The 27272-nt window shown below is 38.9% G+C and overlaps 1 protein-coding gene across 8 annotated transcripts in view; it reads right to left on the reverse strand.

The window, feature by feature from the left end:
• Positions 1–27272, reverse strand: part of CCSER2 (coiled-coil serine rich protein 2) — a 120525-nt gene that overhangs the window by 45550 nt on the left and 47703 nt on the right. For 7 of the 8 annotated variants that reach the window (XM_020994702.2, XM_020994704.2, XM_020994705.2 and 4 more), the window contains 3 exons: positions 19109–19199; positions 9488–9650; positions 2708–2903 (listed from right to left, as the gene is read on the reverse strand). In XM_020994702.2, coding sequence (XP_020850361.1) covers positions 2708–2903; positions 9488–9650; positions 19109–19199 — 450 coding nt within the window. Of the gene's footprint in view, positions 1–2707; positions 2904–9487; positions 9651–10361; positions 10618–19108; positions 19200–27272 lie in introns of those variants that run through there. The other variant, XM_020994712.2, reaches the window with a different exon arrangement.

The raw sequence follows: 27272 nt of genomic DNA on the forward strand, positions 1-27272 counted from the left end.
CTCGGTGTGCCTCCTCTGCAGAGTGGGTCGTGTCTGACTCCCTCCATCCCTTCCTGACTGATGGCTGCATCCTCTCTCCTCCACTGGCTTGAGAGATACCACAGCTCTCCAATCACTGTCTCCTGCACCGACTTCCCAGGTTCTTCCCCTATTCCTTCACTGCAGCAATCCCCCAGGTTCTGTCCTTGGTTCCCTGTAATACTTTACTTTCTCCCTCTTGGCAAGTTCATTCACTTCCTTGGCTTCAACTATCACCTCTAGCCAAATAATTCCATCATCTTCTATGTCCCCCAGTCAGACTGTCCAATGATCCATATACAGTTTCAAGCTAGAGGTCCCACCAATATCTCAAACTCATTATGTCCAAACCTCAGCTTTATGGGCTTTCCCTCCAAGAAATGACCCAACTTCTGCCTTTGTTATGCACCCTTTCCCACGTCTGACCCTCCACGTTATTTCTAATTCTTCTTTTTGCCTTCCTTCTCAAACCCAGTCACTAGTGTAACAGGGGTAATAAGAGTCTGTCCATTTTCTGCTCCCCAAATCTGTGTCTCAAGCTTCCTCGAGTTATGGCACAGCTCTCTTGCAGGCCCTCATTGTCACCTCTGTTCATTATTAAAACAGTAAAAACAGTAGTCCTACTTCCATACATTCTTCTCTCCAATCCATCATTCACATTGATGCCTTTCCTTATGAACTTTAAAGCACTAGAAAAATTACAATTATTGCACACAGATGGGACACTAGATTGAGTGTGGGACACAACGTTTGGAAGACTTGAGGTTAAAATCTGCCTCAGACATTTACTAGCTCTGTGATCCTGGGGACAGGGCTCTCTCTCTAAACCTTAGTTTCCTCACTTGTGAAATGAGGGAGTTGAATCCAATTGACCCCTAGGGTCTCTTCTGGCTATAAATCCAGGATGCCATAATCCACACAGGTGTGATACTCCTCTGCTCAAAACTCTTTAACTACAATTTCTACTATTATCGTGCATGTCTTTCTATTATAGCTATTATTGTATTTATCAAATTTTCCTACCAAACCATAAACACCATGAAAGTAGAGACCACATATTAGCTGATCTCTGGTCATTCCTAAGCACCCAGAACAACGTTCTTATGTGACACAAGAGGCACTTACGTGTTTGCTGAAGTAAACTGAATTAGTGAATATCGTAACAGAAAGTCTATTGTGAGGTGGCAAATAAGAATTTCAAATAGCTTGAAAGCCCAGAGACTATCTAATCATTATTATGGTAACCCCTGATTCCCCTCTTCTCTCCCATCTTTCTCCCCCCAGTTTCTCCCTTACCCTGCCCTAGAGAACGAGAAGTCTCTTCCCTTGTGAGAGGGGTGAGCTCTATTGGCCCTTCCCTCCTCCAGGTGACTTTCCAAATCTAGAGTTAGAGTTTGGCAGTTATGGCTTGTTAGACAGAGCACCAGGCCTGGAGTCAGAAGACTTGAGTTCAAATCTGCCCTCAGATATTTACTAGATGTGTGACCCTGGGCAAGTCACTTAATCTCTATTTTCCTCAATTTCCTCATTTGTAAAATGGGGATAATAATAGCTCCTACCTCCTCAGGACCGCTGTGAGGATGAAATGAGGTAATATTTATAAAATTTTCTATAAATTCTGGCAATGATGATGATGACCCAGTATGAGCTGAACTGCTTCACTTGTCACTGTCCCCTTCCCCAGTCCTCAGACCTGACATCTACTTAAATACATTCTTAATCTCTATGGTTAGTGCTAACTCAGCTCCTAGCAGTAACTACTGAAGACTCAGAAAAGAAAGCTCTTGTCACCCATGTCCTTGGCACCGTCAGATGGTTCAACATCAGAAACTGATAGGATTTTATCAGTGGAAATTTCATTCAAGAAGACGCCTGACCATCTGCTTTTGCTTCTGTACCCCAAGGACCAGGGGACTTTTCCATCTGTCTTGCAGCTGAAACCTTGCCTGTGTGTTGTCTCCCCGATTATAATGTGAGCCCCTTGACAGAAGGGTAGGCTTCCTTTTATATCTGTATCCCCAGCACTTAGGCCAGTGCAAGTGCTTAATAAATATATCATTCATTCATTCATTCATTCATTCAAATAGCAAAGCCCTCCCCTTTACTCCCAGTTCTGATCCAAGTCATTCCTTCATCTTTCGCCCACCCATAAATGCCAAACATCATCTACCATGCTGGAAACTGAGGAAACAGGATAGCCCAGTTGGCAGAGATTCAGAGAGAAGGGTACCTCTCTATTATACTCTATGCAATCTGCTGCCCTGAGCCTGCCAAGAAACCATTTTTCCTGCTGGATGGACTTTCTACTTTCTATCAGGGAGGGGAAGGGTTCTCTGGACATGAGTAGGAGACAAAATCACCATCCAGAACAACATTACCAGGAAGTCTGGGATTTGGCTATAATATATTAATGGCGTTATTCAACAATGGTATGCGTTAAGGGCAACATTATGCATTATCTTTATATTTTATCTCTATCTTTATCACACACGTTCTATAACTAAAAATTTCTCAAGTCTCTTTCCCTCACATTTATTTCAAATAACCTTAGATACTATAGGCATTATTCTTACAAGAAATCCAAATACATACTTCAGAAGGAACAAGAGAAATGAGCCACACCCATTACTTGTGACCAGTAAATCTGATTTCCTGCTGCTAGCATTGCAAGCATTTAATACCCACTGACCTGATGCAGCAGACGTTTCAGCTTAAGCAACTGGGTTTTTACAGCAGTGCAGTCCTGGACCATGTGCCAAAGAGTCATTTCATCCAGCATCACAGCATGTTCGGGTACATCTACCAACATCCGAGGACCCTGGTAAAGACTGCTTCCCCTGTAGCCTTCAAAATGACTCAGAGGAGATTCCCTATATGGAGATCCTCTGGGAAAAAAAAAAACAACAACAACAACAACAATTTTTTTCAGCATGAAAATGTAGGCTGAGGAGTTACAATGGGCACCAAATAATTTCTAGTTACTACAAGGTCTTTTAATTGTTGAACTTTTCTCCATCAAAACACTAAATTTTACTGAGGAACCATACTTAGTATAACAATGGTCAAATTTTAAAAGAGTATGACTGAGGCACAAATGATCACAATGGTTTAAAAAACCAAATGCTAGAACAGAAGCCCTTCACCTAACACTTTCTTTCACAAGAAGTTAAGTCCTTCCCTCCATGCAAACACACCCCACTACAAACACTGGACCTCATAAATTTTGTTACAGACATGCTGCATTAAGATCTTCAAGCCCGCCTCCTACTCCCTTTCAGAATCTACGTCTCCATCTCACTCTGGTACTCACCGTTTCTACCTTCTTACATTCGCTTACATCCTCCAACTGAAATCTTTTTCCTTTTGCTCCAACTCTACCTGTCTAATTCTTACAGATCCTTCAAGTTCAAATGCAAATGTCATCTCTTCCATTAAAAAAGCTAATGCTGATTCTCCCCCGAGTTCAGAGCAGTCACTCTTCCCTCCAGACACAGAACTTGATACTTCTCACTACACATCTACTTTACACACATGTTAAGAGAGTAATATTTCTATGGATATGTCTTAGCTTCCCTACTAAATAGTAAAACTCACGAGAACAGAGCCTGTATCTTGTTCTTTGCATCCTCTGAGTGGATAACATAAAGCTTTTTGCCTACAAAAAGTATATGGTAAATACTTGCTAAATGAATGGAGTCAATCTGTCCAAAGCCATAAAGAAGCTAATTAAATTGAGGACTTACAAAAAAACAATCGGGAGGTCATTTATGACGTTGGAGATAGTAGTTTTACTACAGTTGGTGGGGGAAAGTACCCAGATTACAGGGGATAAAGGAGAGAGTAGGCGGTAAGAAAGTAAAGGCAGCAGGCAGAGGCAATTCATTCTGTAATCCTGACAGCGTAAAATAAATGGGAGGATTGGTTACGGGGGTCGACAGAAAGGGACAATCTGTATGTGCCTGAAGGCCAGAGAAAAGCCACAGAAGCTGCTGCAGGAAAGAGTGGTAAAAGCAGAGAAAGCAAAGTTCCCGAGGAGGTAGGAGGAGACAAGCTAAAGGGCAAAGGTGAAAGGGATCAGCCTCTGGAGAGAAGGGGTCCTTACTGAGGGCCTTTTCTGCGTCTATTGACAGAACGCATGTCGGGGGAGCGGGGCTCCCACTGCCAAACTTCTTATTTAGATATTCGGTATTGATGATAGTCCTTCTGACACTGAGAAACTCACTTGATTGTGTGGAATAATTTTCTTAATGTATTGTTATATTATGTTGATTAATATTTTATTTCATATTTTTGCACTATACTGAACATTATAATTTTATGTTTTATTGTTACCTTTACTGGGGTAACATCAGATATGCCTCCTAAAAAGAGTAAGAATAAAGGAATTTTTCTTAATGCAATAACGAGCATATATCTTGGGCCAAAAGCCAACATACGAATTGAGAAATATGCTCACCAAAAGCAAAAACCAAGCAAGAATGCCCACACTCCCACCATTTTTATTTGACATCATATTAAAAATTCTAGCAATTGCGATAAGAAAGGGAAAAGACATTAGAGGTATTGACATTGAAAAGTATAAAGATCAGGAAAAATGATTTTAAAAACTCATTTACAGAAATAAAAAGCATCAAATATTTGGTAAATAGTAAGTTCAGCTGTTTCTAATAAAACCTAGCCAGAATTACAGTCTTCCTCCAAAGAACTCTAAAAAAACTATAATGACCAAAATAAGGAGGCCCTAAGTAACCACAGAGACAACACTGTTTTAGGATGGATCAGGCTAATGTAATACAAATTATCACAGTTCCTAAATTAATTTTATTTTCAATACAACGCCAATATAATTAAGGGGCTTCTTTATAAAACCAGACAAAATCAGAATGGAATTTGTATGGAAATCAAGTGGAAATATCAAGAATACTGAGAGGTCAAACTGAAGTGGAAAGCTGATGAGGGGCAGGGAGTTTGTACACTAACTTAAAAATTTACAAGGCCAGTATCATCAAAACTTTCTAGTATCAAGGAAAGGGAAAGGGGGAGGGAGAGAGAGAGAGAAGGAGAGAAAGAGCAAAGAAATAGAATGATTACATCATTAAATGTATACGAAACGTTCCTATATGACAAATAGTTAGACAACAAAGAAGACTGGGAAAGCCTTTAGGCTCTGCTATTTAACAAAAATTTTTGGGAAAGTTATCAGTTTGGTAGGAAAAAAAATGGACCCATACATCACACCAGAGGTGTCAAACTCAGCCTGGGGTAAAAGCAGCCATATCCAAAGTATGACCTGAACTGGATTTAAAATGTAATTGGGAAATATTTAACAAATAAGTAAAAATGCAACATAAGTAATGCTAATTTCCACATTAACATGCAGCCTTCAGGGATCCATTTCTGTTTGACTTTGATACCACTGCCTTACACTATATACCTCAGTGGATTCCATGGGGAGAGACAACTTAAAAAAAAAATTCTAGAAGAAATGGAATGGTCTATTTATCTAAATGGGGGGGGTGAGATTAATTAATTTTTTATTTTATAAATGGAAAAATCATTAAAGACAAAACAGATGAATTTTACTGCATTAAAAATTTTCTGTAAAACAAAAATATAAATGGATCTATTAAAATTAAAAATGTAAAATATTAAACATAAAAAATGGAACTATTAAAAAGTCACAGTGCAACTTCAGGTCCACAACTGGTAATGGGTAAGTCAAAGGATACGAACAATTTCCAAAAGAAAAAAATGAATGAATGATAATCAGTTGAAAACATGTTCAACCTCATTAATAAAAGGGATGAAAACTAAGACAACTCTGAAGTACCACCTTACACTTGTTCAAATTGGTAAAAAATAATTAAAATCAATGAATTTTCAATGCCGGAAAGGTTGTGGAAGAATGGATACACTCATTCATTACTGGTGGAATTTCAAAACAATGAAATTTTTTGGAGAGCAATATGGTAGTATATAATAAAAGTAACCACATAATTTCATCCAATAACTTCGTTACTAGGAGTACCCCCAGAAAATATCATCAAAAACAAACCCAAAAAAACCCTACTTACTCAAAGACTTTCATGACAGCATTTTATGTAACTGCAAAAGGCTGGAAGCAAAGTTATGTGGAAGAAGCAAAGAAGTAATCATTTTAAAAGCTGTGGTGGAATGGAATACTGGAATAGTGTAATGCAATTAAGACTAACACATCTGAGAAATAAATATGAAATAATACAGAATTAAAAGAAGCAGAATCAGAAGAATAGAGGACAAGAAAACTATAACCACATGAGGAAAACTGAATAAGAATGAATAGGCAAAGAATCCTGATGGGGACTTAAAGAGCTACTTAAAGTCTTATACTACTTTAATTATTGACATTAATTAATTTAAATGTAAAAATTACCAGTAAGCTTAGTTGTTTCTATTAATGTTTCCTGTAAAGAAAGGGAGTATTCTAAGACAGCAAGGAGAAAGGGGAAAAGGGAAGACAGCCAAGATGCAGAATCACACCTAACAGTCTTGATTTGCCCAATAAAATATGAATTGATCTGCCCAGAAAATGGGGAGATGGGGGGGGGGTTGAGAGGAGGAGTGAAACCGGGACCAAAAGTAAGGCTAGAGACTTGAGAAAAGTTAAGTAGACTTGGAATAGTCAGTCAACAGGAATACAGCTAAAATTCAGAACTGGAGCTGGAAGGGACCTTGAAGAACCAAGTCTACCCTCTCACTTCATAGAGAAGGAAACTGGGAGCATTTAAGTGACTTGTCCAGAATTCCACAAAAGTGGGTTCAAACTGAGGTCGTTTGACTCAAATCCAATTCTTTTCATTTAATACTGTGCTAGGCACTAGAGGAAATAAACTATAACTAAGTAATTGAGACATCACCCCCCCCCCCGCTTGTAATTTACTGGAGGACATAATACATGCAGAGTTGGTCACATTTTCTGACAAGACGTGATTTCATAAGTCTAGGGAACTCCCGGTGAGGAAACTCCCTCTACCACTGCACAACAGCACCTCCTTTGAAGGTTCTCCTCTGAGCCTGCTGCCTATGGGCACTGAGGTGGCACTAGCCCAGGGTCACAAAGCCAACAGGTGTCAGAGGCCAACCTTGAACTGAGGTCTTGGTGACACAAAAGCTGGCTCTCTATCCATGACACCAGCAGCTCCCCCTGGGACAAGCCGAGCATCTGAAATCTCAGCTCCATGCTGACTTCAAAGCAGTGCTCTGCTCTGACGCATCTGTATCCAGGTTGTGCCACGCTAGTGGCCAGATGACTGACGTGTTAGGAGGACACTCAGGAGAGTCAAAGAGGTTAAGGAATTGTGAAGGCAAGGGACAGGGCACATGGATAGTAAAATTATTTTTTTAAAACCACATTTCTGATACTGAGTACATGCAGAAGAAGTGGTTAACTATGTAACATAGGTTTGGAAAGCTAACACAGTCTTGGGCTGAATTAACACTGCACTCTATAGTGATCAGATTACATCTGGAGCATTCTCTCCAGTGCTGGGTGTCACAACTTTAAGAGTCATCACTAAACAGTATCCACAACAGGGCTACCTAGATGCTGAAGGGCCTAAAAATGAAGCCATTTGAAAAAAAAACAATGGACGAATGAACACTATCCAATGCAGAGCCTCTTAAAACTTTCTCCACTCACAACTCCTTCAGCGCTCCCTAAACTGTGGGTCCTGACCCACAGTAACTGCCTTGAGAGAACTTCAAAATACTATATAAACATCCATTGTCATTTGGTTCTCAGTCACTGAATGTATTCAAGCAGAGGCTGTCAGGTCATCTGTGAAGGATGCTGTTGAAGTGATTCCTGAGCTCAGGCTGAACTGGATGTGACTTCTAAGGCAAGGCCTTCACAAAGATAACTGTACCCCTTTGAAGAGGGTACACACACAGACACATTACAACCTGTGCCACACTGTCATGAGAAGCTAAAAATTGCACGCCTGCATATCATGGAGAGTGGAACTTACAGGCACAGAAAACGTGTACATTTTTAAGAACGCTTAAAAGCATCTCAAGTGTGTCCTGCTATGTACTATGCCTTGAGTGACTCCCTATCTTTTCTGTTAAACTGGAACTACCTGTGATTTCATCAGTGCAGGTACTGGAGAAGAATTCCTTCTACAGACTAGGGCAGTTGCCCGGGAAAGTCAGAGGGCATTACCTAGGGTCACATAACCAGTATGTTTCAGAGGCAAGACTTGAACCCAGGTCTTGCTGAGACTGATTGCAAGGCTAGCTTTTTTTTCAATATGCCATTCATTCATATATTCTAGACTACATTCTAAGGCCCTTGCAACCGTAATTCTATGAAAACCTGTGAAGCTCAGTTGTTGTGTACACTACAGAAATGTCCTATACTGTATCCTCGCTAATTCCACAGACAGCTACAGTTTTTAAATGAGACATATCAAAAGCGGTCCTATCTTTTAAATAAAAAGAAAGGTGATTTGAACTACTTTAAAATCAAAGTATTAAGCTATATCATGATGAGAACAGATCAGAAAGATTCTACCTATCAAGAGTTTTTTTGCTTTCCCCATTATACAATATCACCTTTCACTTCATACCGTTAAAGAGTTAATTTATAGCTGTCTATTGAAAAATTCCAACTCAGTAAGAAACAACACAGACTGTAACAATCACTTCATATTACTGTCACGAACTATCCAAGGTCCAACTAGCTATGTTCAGAGCTGTCCAGCCTCAGAGGCTTACTAGCTGTGTGACCCTAAGCAAGTCACTTAACCTCCTTTTACTTCATTTTCCTTGTCTGTGAAATGCAAAAATAGCACCTACCTCCCAGGGTTATCTTGAGGATCAACAAGATGATCATCACAAAGCACTTCACACAGTCCCTAGCACATACTAAGTGCTATATAGATGTCAGTTGTTGTTGTTGTTATTAATTATCATTAATAAGTATCAATACAATAATATTATATATAATTATTATTATTATAATAATTACTAATTATTATTATTATTATTAACAAGCAACTAGTTGGCTCTAACTAGTTTGGCCACAGCAACTCTACTATGTTTTAAGAGGTTACAATCAGTACCCAGCACTGACAAAATCACAGATGCATGGAATTTATCTTTTAGGGAAGAAAAACCATAAACATTAACAAATGAAAAATTAAATCAATACAGACCCTGTTTTAGGGCATTCCTAAGGTCTACATTTTGGCTATGGATAAAATCTGTGATGAAGCTAATGAAAAGAAGCTTTAAGCCACAAGTACTAAGAGGGAAGTCATGATGAAAAAATATCCTGCTCCTAGTTTTCCATCAACAACCACTGGTGCTTTGACAATAGAATGTTTTGTGTGCCTCTGAAAACCTGGCACACAAGTCTGGGGAATAAAAAGTCACTGTGCAGGATTTCTGTGTGTACTAACAAGGAAGTGAGCTAGCAACAGGCTTCTACCTGCTCAGGTCCGTTTTCCCATGTTGATGACAGCTGTCACTGTGGCTCAGGCGGTAGTGTTCCTGGCCACTCCATCTCTGGGGCGGCCTTTTCCAAAAGCCTTCCTGATGCTGTCGAACACTTCTGTCTGATCCATCAAAGCGGTTCATATTCTCACACTCCACTAGACAGAGTCAAAAACACAACATTTGTCATTCACATTTATACACACTACATAAAGTGAAAAGACTGTACAGTTTGTTGATCACATGCAACTAAAAAGTCCATAGAAAAATTCTTGGAAAAATGTCAAGACTTTCTACTACGTATGAGATAAATGACATTTTAAAAAGCAGGCACATTGAGGGAAATATAAATGACAATAATGCAAGTTTCAGTGAAGACAAAACTTGTATTTTACAACTGGTTAGCACTTTGAATTAATTTCTGTAAGACTTTTAAACAAAAATTATTCTTATTATAATTAATGTTATACACTTTAAATCCCAGTAATAATTTCCCCCAAAAAACTGCTATTATCATTGCTAGAGCCCTTCTGATTTCAGAGTAAAAAATTAGAAGAGAGAAAAGAAAAATGTCAGGTGCCCATACTGAAGCAAACCAGTTTCCTAAAAATGAAACAGATGTAGGCTCACCTGGATCACTCAACAAATCCCAAAATTGAAAAAAAAAATCAAGCTCGCATTTTTAGAAAGTAAACTGCTTCCCTGTGCCTCTCTGTTAACTTACTAATGCAAACTGTCTGGCAAGTCTAAAAAGCTACTGGAGACAAAGCCAGGACTTGGCTCCAGCAGCACAGCTCACTCCCCGGAATCCCAGCCCCACAAACGTCCACCAGGCTCGACACAATTGCCCAAGTTTCTCTTTCACTTACCCGAAAATTTTTTCCTCACATATTTGGCCACTCAGTAAAAAAGTTGCTTTGTCCCAGGACAACATTGTGCTGCTCTGCTGCCTACTCAGCCATAGTGGCATGGCCGAGCCTGATAAACAGGCCTTCCTTCCTTCCTGCTTAGCTCCCAGCTAGCACACATTGGGAAAGGAGCCCAGTTTACCCTGTGACTCCAAACTACCATCTTCGCCCAGGGCTTACATAGTTGTCGAGTGAGGACGGCTTCTAAAAATACTGCTAACTACCGTCCCGGCCAGGCAGAGACAGAAAGGTTTCTCCACTTCCGGGAGGGGAGTGATTGCAGTGGCTTCACCCACAAGCCAAAACTTCTGACACAAACAAAGGCTTTGGGGTCGCTGGGATCTTGGGATCAACTCTTTCTTAAATGAGCTGGAACAGCAACTTCTAGAATTGAAGGGTGGTTAAATCAGGACACCAGTGTAAACAAAAAAGGAAGACCTTGCCCCCAAATGGAAGTATTTTATAGTAACTGTAAAAATGATAAAGTGCAAACACTCAGCTCACTGACCAAAATGTTCAAAATACATAAAAAATAATGATGTATATCAAAACAGTCTTTTAAATAAGTACAAAATGGTAGTAAAGGACATTAAAAATACATTCCTTTTAGGTTAGCCTTTGGAGGGAAAGAAAATCCCTGAAATTAGGAACCCTTACACAATGGATTTCCCTGCAAAGTTACTCACATAAGTGAAACTATTAAATGCTGTGTTCAAGCACAATAAAAACTCATTATTTAGATTCTCCTAACTTGAATTTGAGATCATTTGGCTAAGTGTTGGACTAAAGTTAACTTCTGCACAAGTTCTGTGAAAAAATAAATAAAATAAAGGAGGAGGGGGGCTGTTAGGAAGCAGTAGACAGAACTTCTAGTACTGACTCTTCCCAGTAGCTGTGTTGAGCTTTTTAAAGTCTCTTCCACCTCTAATATTCTATGAGCAAGTTAACAGGGAAAATACAACCCCAAGGAAATTGAACTTCAGAGAACATTTTTTAATCACTTAGGTATGAGGGATGACAAAAGTGTAGGGCCATCACAAAGTCGAAAATAAACAAGAATAAAAAACAATCATTAGAGTTATGCAGTAGGCTTTTTAATTAATTTTTTTTTCAATTAGCAAAAACATTTTTCTCTCTCTATCTCCACTAGAAAAGAGAGGAGGAAAAATCCTTATAACAAATAAACACAGTCAAGTAAAATGAATTCCTGCATTGGCAATGTCCAAAAAATATATGTACACCTTATTCTGTACCCTGAGTCCAACACCAGTCAAAAGGTAGGCAGGATGCTACAGAAGACATAACTGTGGTCCGTCACTGTACTGCCCAGAGTAACAAAATCTTTTTAAATTGTTTGTCTTTACAATTGTTGTTATGGTATATATAGTGTTTTCTTGGTTCTACTCACTTTATTCTGCATCAATTCATACAAGTCTTCCAAGTTTCCCCCAAACTGTCCTTCATCACTTTTCGCAGCACAACAGTATTCCCATTATTCACATGCCATAATTTGTTCAACTATTCCCCAATAATAAATGAGCACTCTCTTATTTTCCAGTTGTCACTACAACAAAGCTATTATAAATACTTTTATACATATGCATCCTTTTCCTCTTTATTTGATCTCTTTGTGGTATAAGCCTAGTGGTATTGATGGGTCAAAGGGTACACAAAGGATCAAAAGTTTAGTAATCTTTTGGCCCTAGTTCTAAACTGCTTTCCAGAGTGACTAGACAAACTGACAGCTTTACCAACAGAACATTAATGTGACTTTTTTCCTAAAGCCCCTCCAACTTTTGTCATAATCCCTTTTTGTCAACTTTGCCAGTCTTATTGGTCTGAGACCTCAGGTTTGTTTTAATTTGGACTTCTCTAATTATTAGTGATTCAGAGTATTCTTGTCATATGGCTATTGATATCTACTCTTCCCATTTGACCTGTACTCCTGGAGCCAAAGAGAGGTGAAAGGTATGCTTCTATACTGCTTTTTTCTGACCATTTCAATAATAAAAATAATAGCTAACATTTATACAGTGCCTATTATGTGCCAGGCACTGTGAGAAATGCTTTACAATTATTATCTCATTTGATCATGATGACTCTGGAATTATTCAATTTTATAGATGAGGATATTGAGGCAGAAGTGAAGTGACTTGCCCAGGGTCACAGAGCTAATAAATATCTGAGGCTAGATTTGAACTCAGATCTTCTGACTCCAGGTTCAATGCTTTATTCACTGTATCACCTCACTTTCTACTTCCATTTTTTTGTGAGATCCATTCTTTCTATACTATATTATCCTCATCTTTATTACTACCAATCTATGAGTCATCCTCAAGTTTGCTTAATACCTGACTAACAGTGTTCCTTTCTTTATCCTTCCCTGGCAACTAGGTGGTATAGTGGATAGAACATTACAGCCTGACACACAGTCAGTGCTTAATAAATGATTGTTTCCCTTCTTCTTTGTTTCCCCCTCCCATCGTTTTTACAGACAATTTGACACTCACAATGATGATCCAAGCAACTTGTTCTCTTAACTCTCCAATCCCAATGACCTTTCACACACCACTTCAACTACATAGTCTGGTCAAAATATTGGATTTTACTCCCTTCTCTCTCTCAAAAGCCCTTTTACCTTTGTTATATCCTCTCATTTACATTAAAAGCATTTTTCACTTCTCAAAGCCGTTCCTAAGACATACAGCCTCAAATTATTCCTAGGTCTCTCAATCCATGTCCCCTGCTATGGTTTGGCATGCACTGATACTCACTCACATGTGACCTCATGGCTTATCCAGAATCCCTTACCTGACTGTCCCTCTGACATTCCTCTGAATCTTCATTCTGTTTCCCTCTAAGAGTGGCCACTTTGATCCTCACCTCTCTATGTCTCCAAATTTTTAGCCTCTTATTGATCAGTGGCTTCTGCCTTTCTTTCCCATTAGCATTCTAGAACTCTCCTTTTCGTAGCCTGAAGCCTAGGAAAAGGTTGGCTCGACTTCTCTGTCTCACAGTCACTCTTCCTCCACGCATTCTAGCTTTTAACCCCACCTCTTCACTGAAACTGCTTTCTCTAAAGTTATCAAAGATTTCTTGACTGCTAAATCCAATAGCTTTTTCTATGTTCTCATTCTTCAACTCTCTGCATCATGTGTCACTGTTGACAATCATCTTCTGTCTTTATCTTCTTGCCTTTCTGGGTATTCATGACCCAGGTCTCTCCTGCTTCTTCTTCTACCTATCTGATACCACCTTTGCATCCCTATGTCACCTCTATATGTAGATCTAATTCAGGTTTTTGATGTAGGCCCTGTTCACTCCACATACTCTCTTGGTGATCTCATCAGCTTCTGTGGTCCATCCAGACAACTCCCAAATACATATATCCGGCCCTCCCCTCTCTCCTGAGACAATTCACCAAGTGTCAGATATATCTTCAGTGGCTATCCCACAGGCATCTCAAACTCAACATCCCTACTACAGAACTCACTGTCTTTCTTCCTAAACCATTTCCTCCCTTCCTAGTTCCCCTGTTTCTTCTGAAGGCTCCCCATTCCTTTTAATCAGGTAGATTTGCATCTACAGAGTTATTTGCAATTTTCATTCTTCTTCACCAACCATTTTCTACATAATTCTACACAAGCTTGCCAGTTTTATCTCCATGACATCCTTTTAAATCCCCTTCTCTTCATCTACAAAACCATGATGAGAGTTCATGGTATTGCAAAAGCTTGCCAAACAGCCTCCTTGCCACTAGTCTCTATCCCCTCCAATCCATCCTACACAAAGCTGTCAAAGGCACAGGAATGATCAAGCCACGTCCCTGTACAAGAAACAGCAACTCTCTATTGCCTCTTGCATAAAACACAAAGTTTTCTAAGTGGCATTTAAAATCCTTTACAATCTGACTCCAACCTCATTTTCTCTACTTATTTCACTTGATACACTCCATGTTCCAGAGAAAGTGGCCCACTTGCTGTTCCCTGGCAGAACTGTGAGAACATGCAATTCTTACTGCATGCTTTTGCTCAACGCCATTTTCCCGGTCTAGAATGCCCTGCTTCCTTTCCTCCAGATCTTAGAATCTCCACATTCCTCAGAACAAAATTGATACTATTTCAGGAATATACTGCAGAATATGCAGCTAGAGAAAGGATATGGATGATGCTTTCCTAATAAAGATAAGAAATTCAGAGAATATGAGGTCTTCATTATTATATGTCATTCTGCTAAAAACAGAGCATCTGAAAAATTCTTGACTTCTTTTGTTGAAAATTTTTTGCAACAGGGAGAAAAACAATAATGAGAACTGACACTCTTAAATTTAATTTGGACCAATTAGGAATAACTGGTTGATGATGTGACAATGACAAAAACCTTAGGAGAAGCCTATTATGCCAAATTAGAAGTCATAATAGTGAAGGAAGGGAATGTTAGGCTTGTTTATCTATCTTACACTTCAGTAAAGTATATTTCAAAAAACTCATAAACAAGGTAAGTATGATTCTAAGGTTAGAAAGTCTAAGAAAGAAAGAGCTTATTAAGAAGACAGCCTCTCAGAACAGGATCTGGATTTTCAGAATCCAACTTAACACATGGGAATGAGAGGCTCTTGGCAAGGATGGTGTCTATGCAATAAGGTCTGACAAAAATTGTCTGCCTAGAAATTTGCAAGCCTCTAAAACTTTAAACCGGAAAGGAAGTGAAAGGGAGAAAACTGCCTACATATAACTACCAGCTCAACAAGTATTTAATACCAACTTCAAGGATTTACCACTACATAAAATACCTTAGAAAGCAGCTATAATGTGGAAGGAAAAACAGCAGGAGATGCTCAGACATTCACAAGGGGGAAAAAAAAAAAAGAAAGAGGGCAATAATAAATACCATGGGCTCAGATTTCTATACAAAAACATGCTAAAGATGGGTAACAAACTAGGTTCCTAAGGCAAGGAGGCAAATATGACTTCAGAAGCATGAAAGAGATTCCATTTTTAATTATTATTGACATTAACTAGCATTCATACAACACTTTAATGTTTGCATAGCACTTTTCAAATATTATTTTATCCTCACAATAACCCTAGGAGGTAGGTGCTATTATTATCCATATTTAACACATAAGGAAACTGAGGCAGACAGAGGTTAGGTGACTTGCCCAGCATTACAGTTATTAAGTGTCTGCAGACACATCTGAACTCTTCCCAAGACAGTCTTTCTGACTAGAGGTCCAGTGCTCTCTATCCACTGCGCCACCTAGCGGCCAGTGAACTTTAAGAAAAATCACTGGAGCATATCTAAGGGAAATTGATCAGGATATGGGCATAATAAAGATCTTGAAATCATACTGTGTTTGAAGAATGAAGGATGCTTAAACTGTAGAAGAGAAAACACAAGAGGACTCACGAGGGCAGAATATGATAATTGTCTTCAAATATACGAAGGACTCATGTATAAGTATATAAGACATTCAGTATAGTTTCAATAGACAGAACTAATACCACTGTATAGAACACCAAAGAAAGACAGGCTTCAGTACAATACACAAGGGTTCTTTCTAACAATAAGAGCTATCTCAACATGCAAATGGGCTATCCTGTGAAATAGTGAGTCCACTGTTAATTATAACAGATAACTCAAAAGATTAGATTTGACAGACATGTTATAGAGGGAATCCCTTCACATGTTAAATTGGACTAATTGACCTAAAAGGTCTCTTCTGATTCTTAGAATCTATGATGCTATCGTAGCATTCTTATTGCCTTTAAGTGAGAAGTGGTGTTTTGCTGAATGTAAAACACATAATGAATCAACAATGTACAAGAACTGAAGAGAGATCATAGATCCAAAATATGTAAGTAGCTTTCACAAGTAATTTTTTTTACTTGCTACAGAACAAAAAATGTCTTAATAGATTATAAAATTCAAAACAATGTAAAGATCAAATCTAAACATAGGTGTAATCATGGATATTTGCCTAGCTTTTTCCAGTCTCAACTGTATAATTTGCATACGTGTGTCATAAACCAAAGGTCACTTCCTAGAAGCAAAATGACAGAGCTCCCTTCAGTTTCCAAAGCGCTTCCCAGCAAGTCACATGACGGGAATGTCCACAACACCTCTGTGTCCTACAGTAAAGTTGAACTCACTATTTGCTGACATCCATTCGTTCACAACCTTCCTTTTGTTTTCTGTGTAACTTAGGCTGGATGGAGCTATGGGGCCATTCCACAGAGAATGCTCAGAGCTGCCTTTCCTGGTTCTGGTAAGAGCTTTTGGACCAGCTTCTGGCCACATACAATTTGTCACTGAAGGGTTTACTGGGAGATGAAAAGTCTCCTAACTGACTCTTGAAGCAGAAGAGATGATGATTCAGTGGGTACACAAAAGGGATATATAAAGAGGGCTTCTGCATCTTTCTTTCTTTCCTGTAGTATGTAAGACTATTTGGGGTATGTCTGCAGAGTCATGGAAGATGGGGGTGACTGGCCCTATTCCTTTACCTTGACCTCCATGAAGCTCCAAACATATGGCCACTAAAGCGCATGGCCTTACCTAGGCAAGCCTAAGCCTTGGTGCAGGCTGCCTCTTTGTGTCTCTTTTGCTAAGCAGGTAACTGAGAAACAACAACAAACTGGATGTGTCCGGAATGTGACCTTGTGAGTTTAGCCAACCTGAAGCGGTCTGTGAGTGCAGCGGCGGCAGTATTTCATCTGAGGAGCTTGGCTGCAGCAAGGACATGTTGAGAGTGACTGACTAGGGAAGGGGACGAGCATGAAGCTCCGAGGTCAGCTTTGGATAAAGTGATGGTCCAGAACCAAGGTCAAACTTAAAATGTCTGATCACTGCCTCTACAGATTGTTTTAGGTACTGCAGATTCTATCAACAACTATGTCTTAACATAACAAATGTCTTACTGAATTCCTATTCTGTTAAGGCACAATTGTAAGTTCCTTATGTAGGAATTACCTGTCCCAAACCTGATTCATATTATACTTTGAGAAGCTTTACTGCTCCCCTTCTCTAGGAGGAGTGAACCATACAGAACCATGAAATGAACTTTTCCTCAAGGCACCAATGTGAGGAACTTAACCAGGCTAACCCTCCTAATTAAAAGCAGCCTTCCTCCCCAGAACTGAACCCAATCCAAACTGCATGCCTCAGTACAGAACACAGAGTGACACAATACTCCATCCCTGGGAGCCCAACTGAGTGGTCTCTCATTACAAAATAGGAGCTAAATTTGAAATCTGTACCCTGTCCACAGTGCTCTATTTCTCTATATTTTCTTGAAACTTCAAACCAGCATGCTAAATAGTATAAAATTTCCTTTCAAATTAATGCACTATTCCTTTGAACTTCCCTCATATCTGATAGACGGTGATTCTCTCTTTAGCCTCCAAATATCTATCCTGTCTGCTCCTTTGGACAGATACCACAGCCTCCCCATAGTTCATTATATCTGAACAGAGGACAAGCTTCTGACCTCTAACCTCTTTCTCAAATACAGTATTTACTCACTAGCTACCCAACCTTCTAGGCTATTCATATGACTCAACCCTTCCCTCTGGCTGATCCAATTAGGCTTTATCTCTAGTGAGACCTCAAGAAGGATCAACATCTCCAGGTTCTTGCCCAGGCTCTATTCCTAAATGGGCCTAGAGGGAATAAAACCATATTATGTCCTTACACTGGTAGCCCAACTACCTTCCATTCCACATAGAATTCTACTCCTCTTAACCATCAAGATATTCAGATTTAAAAGAGTTCTCTCTTCCACAGAAGCTAAGAAAAATATCTTCATAGCAAGGGGCAACCTTCTCTGCAGTTTGGGGCTCAGTATCACTGCCATATGAACACCATGGGTTATCATGGGTTGAAATAGAAGGTAAGCATATTTGCAAATAAAAAGAACTGAACCACACCTTCTCAGTGGTCTCTAAAGTGTGTGGAAGGGAAAGAAGAGAATAAATATTCATTATGCACCTACTCTCGGGCAAATATTATCTCATTTGATCCTCTCAACATGAAACAGGTACTACTACCCCATTTTACAGTTAAGGAAATGAAGGCAGATAATGGTTAAGTGATGTGCCCAGCGTCATACAACTAGTAAGTGTCTGAGGCCAGAGGTGAACTCAAGTCTTCCTGTCTCCAGGTCCTGTGCTCTACCCACTGTGCCACCTTGTTGCCTAAATTAGAAAACAAACTTTCAGTGGTCCAAATGCAATCCAAATTGTGTCTGTAAAATGCTGATTTTTTTTTCTATCATTAAGGAAAATATTACAGGCAGCATAACAGTAGGCAGAGGGATGATCATGAAATGCAGAAACCTGGGTTCAAGTCCTGCCTTTAATACATCCTTGTTGGTATGATAATGGAAGTCCCTAAATCTCTTATGCTCAAGACAACTTTTCAAAATTATGTAAACAGAAGCTACATATCTGAATCTGGGGGAAAGAGTGGTCTTCCACTCCTGGAGAACTCTTTATTATCATGAAATCATAACCATAAGCAAAAAAAGAGGCAGGGGTCCTCAAATCAACATTCTACTACAGTCAAGATGATAGCACAGTCATTAAAAAAAATCTCAAAATATGGGGAAAAGAGTATGTAGATATTTTATGAGTTATAGAATGTTAATGAGGTTTCTAGGAAAGTGGTCCTCAAACAGTTCCTTGAATAGTAACACTTTCCCCACTAACCATTTTCGAGAGGTGCGTCCTCAGGCAGGTCCACATCAAGCATGAGATCATCATCTTCAAGGTCACATGAGTCAAGATTATTCAGGATATCCTACAAACACAGATCAAAAGAAGTGAGGAAAACACTATGGAATGTTCCAAAAGGATTTGGAAGAAATCAAATTTGTAAAACAGCAACACAGACTAACACTCTTGCTCAGGGCTAAAACACAACTAGAAGCAATTTCACTAATATAAAGTACTTCGTTTATAACATTTTCTTGCCAAATTCGATATTTCCTTTAATATTTTCATCCTAATATAACAGAAGAAGAGAAGCCATTATAAGATCCTATTAGTGGTGGAAAGTAAATGGTTACAAGGAGAATTGAGGATCCAGAGTCAGAAGAGACTCCCTTTAATTCAATTAAATTAATTGTTTAAGTGCCTGCAACACCAAAGATACAGTGTAATGTGACAGAGATACAAAGACAAGAATGAAACAAAAACAAACCTGCAGGAGCAAACCTTCTATTAGGGGATGTAACACATATGCAAGTATAACATATACAAGCATAAACAACATGAGAGTAGTTTCTTCAACAGAAGAAAACAGTAAGGACAAGAGGGACCAGAACAAAGTTGTGAGAGGTAGCACCTAAGTAGGCTTGGAAGGAAGATAGAGATTTTAAGAGGCAGAGATAAGGGGGAAAAAATGTTTGCTTATTTGTTTTTCCCCCAGAATCACAATACTTTCTGGGGGCACAAAGATTGCTGCATAGATCTGCAAAGAATAGTTTGTATTTTTGTCAACGATTGGCTAATGGTTATTTTTTGTGCAAACTACAGGCTGGTTTCCCTACTAGAAAAAGAGTTGTAAGGATTGAGAAACTCTAATCTATTTTCCAGGTTACTGGAAAGGATAAGAGTATGTGAAATAATTGAAAAAGGAAAACAAAGAATAGAAGAAACTGAAACAGCAACGAAAATCTTAACCTAATAAACTGGCAGGTGGAAAAATCTGACTCAAGGAAGCGAAGAAATGAAACTAAACTTTATACCTATGTAATAAGCACAAAGTTCTTCATATAGAGGGGAGAGGTGGACCCTCTGACAAGAAAGTTTCTTGTGAGAGTTCACAGAAGCCCGTCAGGAGATAGGAAATCCCCTCTCAGTCAAGAAATAAGATACAAGTAGTGACGGGAACTGATCCCTCACTCTGTGCTTCCATATAGCAAAGGGCAGAAACAAACATGAGATGGGCTGTCTTTCAAAGGAAAGCATTCAGAATGTGAAAAGGCCTACCCAAATTGTCCAAGCACAGAGCCAAGACCTGACTCCTACTGATTCATGGGAAGACAAAGGGTATGCCAGAAGGCATCTAGAAAGAATTGTCAGGGATTATAAAGTCCTTGGCAAGAAATCAAAGACTTTAGGACCAATCCTGGTGTTCTTATCTCTGCTACCAATTGAAGGTAAAGGGCTTCAAGAAGAAAAGACAGCTCTGGGATGTAAATGTCTAATTGAGAAGATAGTGCCTGTGATGAGGATTTTAGTTTTTGGAGCATTACTTAAACATATAGAAATTAAGGATTCTTGGCTAGGAATGCAGGGGTCATCTCCTACTGTAGGACTTTCTTGATCTCCCACCAGCATCCTCCCTCCAGCCCCTTAGATGTTAACTCATTCATCATTATTCTCTGTCTCTCTCCCCCACCCTCCCTCCTGAAATTACTTGTGTGAGGCAGAATGACAGTGGGTAGGGCTAGCTCCAGAGTCTGGAAGATCTGGGTTCATGTGTTGCCCCTAACCTGTACTGGCTCTACTGACATTGGGCAAGTCACATAATGTGGCAAGGTCTGAGACAGCTCTCAGATTGCAAGCTGCAGAGCAGACACTAGTCTGGATTAGCCAAGGAAGGTTCTTCCCATTACTAACGAAATCACAAGTCTGGATAAAAAAATTAGTATTTTTATTTATATACTTGTGCAATAATTCCCCAGCAGAATATTATGGTCCTTGTTTTTATATTAGTTTTTGTATACCATAGTTCCTAGCACAATGCAAGCATACAGAAGGCCCTAAAAATGTTGAATTAAATTAACAAAGGCAAATAAAAATATATTTTCCTATAACCAAATGAATGTGTTGGAGAGGCAAGCAGGGAGGGAGAAAAGGAGTGATTTATTAAGAATTACTATGTGCCAGGCACTACTTTACAAATACTCTATCTCATTTGATCCTATCAAGAGCCCTGCAAGGTAGGTGCTATTATGAAGCCCACCTTAGAGTTGAGAAAACTGCAGATGGAATGGAAGCACGGAGTAAATGGAATGATACAGATGACAGAGCTGACAGAACTACTCAATTAATATTTTGCTTCTGTTTTCTCTATCAAGGAGAATGATCTTGAGGGGAAGAGAACAAAAACTGTCTGCAAGGAAATCATCAAGCTCTACACAACTAAAAGATAGTAAGAGTATCTTGCTACTCTCAATGAGTAAGTCAACAGGCCCAAATAAACCATATTCCAGAGTACCAAAAAGGTTAGTAGATGGGACTACTGAGTCACTATCAGTTATCTTTTATTTTAAAAGCATCACCCTCTCAAAAGAAAAAACACAACAGAACTTGTGATAAGTTGTATTTCAGCTTCACAGCTTTACTATATGAAACTTAATGAGCTCCTTTCCTAACTCTAGTTATTTATTTTGTGTTAATATCGTTTAAGAAAGTTAACTATTTGAAAGTAACATACCATTTGAAATTCAATTCCATTTAACAAATATATTACTCAGCAACTACTACATGCAACATGTTATAGTAGATGTTGGTGATACAAAGACAAAAAAGTTCCTTAATTCTGAGTGTGGGAACAGAGTACAACTTTTACATATACATATATACACACACATATATATATATACATACATTTCATATACATATATATATACACACACACACATTTCATATATATACATATGAATATAAAATTTTTTAATAAAAGGAATTTGAGGGAGAGAACACTCTCTAGCATGGTCAGACCAGTGCTTTAGCAAGATCCATATGACATCTGAGCAGATGGACTAGAGAGGTGAGAGACCTGAGCCAGGAAGACCAACCAGATGGCTATTAGAATAGTCCAAGTGTGAAGTGATGAAGACCTGTACCAGAGAGGTAACAGTTTCCAAGGAGAAGAGGGGTAAATGCAAGAGATGTTACCAAGTTAGAAACGAGGATTTGATAACTGATTATGAGTATATCTCGGTTGTGAGCATGAGTGACTAAGAGGATAGTGGTACCCTTGACAGAAACAGAGAAGTTAAGAAAAGGAGAGGGTATGAGCAAAGAGGGAAAGAAAATGAGTTCAGTTTTGGAGAGCTGAGTTTGATATGACTATGGGATATCCAGTTACAGACATCTAAAAGAAAGCTGGAAATGTTAGGCTGGAAAACCAGTGTTTGTAACATTTTTATCAATCACTTGGCTAAAGATATGCATGGTATGCTCATCAAATTTGCAGATGGTAAAAAGCTGGGAAGATAGGTAACACAGGGCATGACAGTCAGGATGCAAATAGATTCTGACAGGCTAGAACACTGAGTTGAATCTAATAAAATGAAATTCAGTAGAAATAAATGTAAAATCTTTGAGGAGGACACAAAAAAGCCCAACTTCACAAGTATAAGATGGAGGAGGTATCATTAGACAGCAATTGTTCTGAGAAAGATGTGGGAACTGTGGTGGACTGCAAGTTCAATTCGAATAAGCAGTTTCGTGTGGCAACCAAAAAAAGGCAATGTGATCTTAGAAAGGCCTGGGCTTCCAAGAATAGGGAGAGGGTAGTTCCATTGCCTTCTACCTTCATCTCATGTTAGCTGCAAAACTGCGTTCTGGTCTGGGCACCACAGTTTAAGAAGGACACTGGGGCTGAGGGTAGTATATTCCAGACAGAGGGAAAAACAAGGAAAATGGTTTTCCTAAAAAGGTGACATATATTGATTATCAGAATAATCCCATTCAATGTATCCATGACTCATTTTCCCTACTTATTTTGTATCTACTAGTACCTAGCTACTTGTCAGAAAGTATAAAGAATTGGAACATGGTATATAGCAGGAAGTGCTCAGAGTTAAAACCTGACTTTGCTACTTACAATCTGTACAAGCTGGAGCAAGTCGATTCATCTCTCTAGGCACCAGTTTCCTCATCTGTAAAATGACAGGCAGGACTAGATGATCTCTAAAGTTCCTTTTAGCTCAAAAGCCTATTATGCTTATATGAATTATTTTATTTGCTTGTTTATCAAGTTAAAGATCTAATGAGTTCTCTGGAGGTGGTGTTGCCTTATTTTTCTCTTCTATTCAAATTATTCCATAAAGCATTATTAATTGATTAAACTCTATATTTTATACATTTTATTATTCACTTCTTTTCATGACTACAGAAATACTTTTATAATCAGAGTTAAGTTAAAAAGGACCTCTGAAATCATCTAGTCCATTTTACATAAGAGAAAACCAAGAGTGAGAAAAGGTTAAGTGACTAGCCCAAGGTCATAATCAGTAAGTAGCAGTCAAGACTGGAACCCATGTGCTCTGACTTTCACATCTAGTTTATTTCCATTTACACCTTTGCTAACTCTTCTTCAAGGAACTCGTAGGTTTTTAAAACTTTGCCTTTCAATCTGGTACTTATTGTCATTCTCTCCTTGTCTATTGGCTGTGTCCCTACTGCCTACAAACATGTTCATGTCTCCCCCATCCTCAAAAAACCTTCACTTTTTCCTTCCATTCCCACTAACTATCCTTCTAGATCTCTCTTCTGCCCAGCTAAATTCCTTGAAAAAGTCATCTACAAATGCCTCACAATCCAGCTTTTGAACTTGTCATTCAATCAAAACTGCTCTCTCCAAAGTTACTAATGATCTCTTAATTGCCAAATTCAATGGCCTTTTCTCAATTTTCATTCTCTTCAACCTTGCTGTGGCCGTTATACTGTTTATAATCCTCTCTTCCTTGATACCCTCTTTTCTCTAGGTTTTTAGGACACTACTCTACCCTGGTTCTTCTCCTACCTATCTCACCACTCCTTTTGTCTCCTTTGCTGGATCCTCTTGCAGACCATGCCCTCTAATTGTTGGTATACCTCACAGTTCTGTCCTGGGTCCTTTTCTCTTCTCCCTCTTATTCGGCTTGACTTGGTGATCTCATCAGCTCCCATGGATTTAATTAGCATCTCTATGCTGAAGGTTCTCAAATCTACCTATCCTGTCCCAATACCTCTGCTGACTTTCAATCTCACATTTCCAACTACCTTTCAGACATGTCAAATTAGATGTCAAGTAAACATCTTAAATTCAACAATTATCTTTTCCCCTAAACACTCCCCCCTCCTACCTTTCCTATTACTGTCAAGGGCAACAGCATCTTCTCAGTCCCCAGGCTCAAAACTTAAGTGTCATCCTTGACTCCTTACTATCTCTCACCTCCCTACATCCAATCTGTTGCCACAGCCTGTCAGTCTCACCTTTGCAACATCGCTTGAATATGCCCCCTTCTTCTATTCTCTGACACTGTGAGCCCTCTAGTGCAGGCCCTCTTCACCTCATACCTGGACTACTATAACAGCTTGTTGGTGGGTCAACCTGCCTCAAGCCTTTCCCCACTTCAATCCATCATCCATTCAGCCATCAAAGCAATTTCCTAAAGTCAGGTGTATAGGTCACTCCCCTCTATTCAATAAATTCTGGGGGCTCTTTATCATCTCCAAGATCAAATATAAAACAATGGGGCTTCAAAGCACTTCACCGTTTCCTTCCTTATCTCTTTTAATTATATCTATTTTTTGCTTTTGCTTTGTCTGAGATCAGGATTGCTACCCCTGCTTTTTTTTTTTACTTTAGCTGAAGCAAAATATATTCTGCTCTAGCCTTTTACCTTTACTCTGTGTATATCCCACTGCTTCAAATGTGTTTCTTGTAAACAATATATTGTAGGATTATGGTTCTTAATCCACTATGCTAACCATTTCCATTTTATGGGAGAGTTCATCCCATTCACATTCACAGACATCACTGTGTCTTTCTCTCCATTCTATTTCCCCTCCTCTCCACCACACCCATTTATGCTTTTCTCTCTCCTTTCTCCCTTTCTCTCTTCAGCAGAGTTTTGCTTTTGACCACCCCCTCCTTCAGTCTGCCCTTCCTTCAATTAGCCACCTCCCTTTTCTTCCCTTTTACCCTTTCTATCTCTATCCTCCTTTCTATTCACTCCCTCTCTTTTCTTTTCCCTTTCCCCTCCTACGTCCTATAGGGTAAGTAAGGTTTCTATACCTAACTGATTACGTTGTTCTCTCTTTGAACCAAATCTGATGAGAGAAAGGTTCAAACAATGTTCACCTCTCTCCCTTTTTTCCCTCTACTGTATTAAGTGTTTGCGCCTTTTCATGCAATGTAATTTATCTTTGTCTACCTTCTACTTTCTTCGTCTCCCAGTACAATCCCTCTTCATCACTTAATTAGATTTTTTTACCATCACATCAAAGTCAACTTCTATAAGTACACCACCTTTTAAATGTCATAGAAACATTACAGTTCTCAAGAGTTACAAGTATCACCTTCCCTTGTAGGGATGTAAACAGTGTGCCCTTATTAATAACATGTTGTTGTTTTTGGTAAAAGCTACCATAGACAATGAAGTAACATCATTACTAAACACAGATACACCAAGCGGTATAGCATCCAATTTCTTAAAGGAAAAGTTAAGTGAGATACAAGAAGAAATAGACAGCAAAACTATACTAGTGGGGGATCTCAACCTCCCCCTCTCAGAACTAGACAACTCTAAACACTAAATAAACAAGAAGTTAAGGAAATCGATAGAGTTTCAGAAAAGTTACATGTGGTTGGCCTCTGGAGAAAACCGAGTGGGGACAGAAAGGAACATACCTTTTTCTTGGCAGTGCTTGGCACCCACACAACAGCTGATCGTGTACTAGAGCACAAAAACCTCACAATCCAATGCAGAAAGGCAGAAACATTAAATGCATCCTTTTCAGATCATGATGCAACAAAAAATACATGTAATAAAGAACCATGGAAAGATAGGCTAAAAATTAATTGGAAACTAAATAATCTAGTCCTAAAGAATGAGTCGGTCAAACAACAAACAATAGAAACAATCCATAACTTCATCCAAGAGAATGACAATAATGAGACAACATACCAAAACTTATGGGATGCAGCAAAAGTAGTCTTTAGGGAAAGTTTTATATCTCTAAATGCTTACATGAATAAAATAGAGAAAGAAGAAATCAACGAATTGGATATGCAACTAAAAAAGCAAGAAAAAGAAAATCCCCAATTAAATACCAAATTAGAAATTCTGGAAACCAAAGGAGATTAATAAAACTGAAATTAAGAAAACTATTGAACTAATAAATAAAATTAAGAGCTAGTTTTGTGAAAAAACCAAAGCACTTCATAACCTAGCCCCCTCTTACTTTTCCTGTGTTCTTACATCTTACTCCCTCCTGTCATATACTCTGTGATCCAGTGACACTGATCTGGCCTCTTGGCTGTTCCACAAACTCAACACTGCATCTCTAAGCTCCAAGCATATTCTCTTCTCTTCTCTCCAGGTTCTCCTTCCTCATCCGTGCTTCCTGGCTTGGGAAACTTCTTTTGAAGTCCCACCTAAAATGCCACCTTCTACAGAAGCCTTTCTCAACCCTTCTTATTTCTAGTGCCTTCTCCCCTTCAGTTATTTCCTTTTTATTCTGTACACAGTTTGCATATGTTTGCTTCCGTCTCCCTCATCTGACTGCGAGCTTCTTTGAGGACAGTCTTTTGCCTTTTTGTATCCCCAGCTCTTAGTACATAACAGACACTTATTAATGTCCACTGACTAACTGAATGACATTTAGTCAACATCTGCCACTATATTTTTCATAAGACCAAAGGCAACAGTTATTTATCCTTCAAACTTACTTTGTTGAAAAGCAAGTACCAAGATGGCAAAACCTATATGAACGGATGCAAACTGATGTAAGAAGGACCAAAAGATCACTGTGCACAGTAACAGAAATGTTGTAATGATGATCAACTGTGAAAGACTTGGCTTCTTTGATCAATGACTCATGATGAAAAAATGCTATCCACCTCCAGAGAGAGAACTGATGAACT

This window comes from Phascolarctos cinereus, unplaced genomic scaffold (genome assembly GCF_003287225.1).
Source record: "Phascolarctos cinereus isolate Bilbo 61053 unplaced genomic scaffold, phaCin_HiC Scaffold_3;HRSCAF=262, whole genome shotgun sequence".
Taxonomy (NCBI): domain Eukaryota; kingdom Metazoa; phylum Chordata; class Mammalia; order Diprotodontia; family Phascolarctidae; genus Phascolarctos; species Phascolarctos cinereus.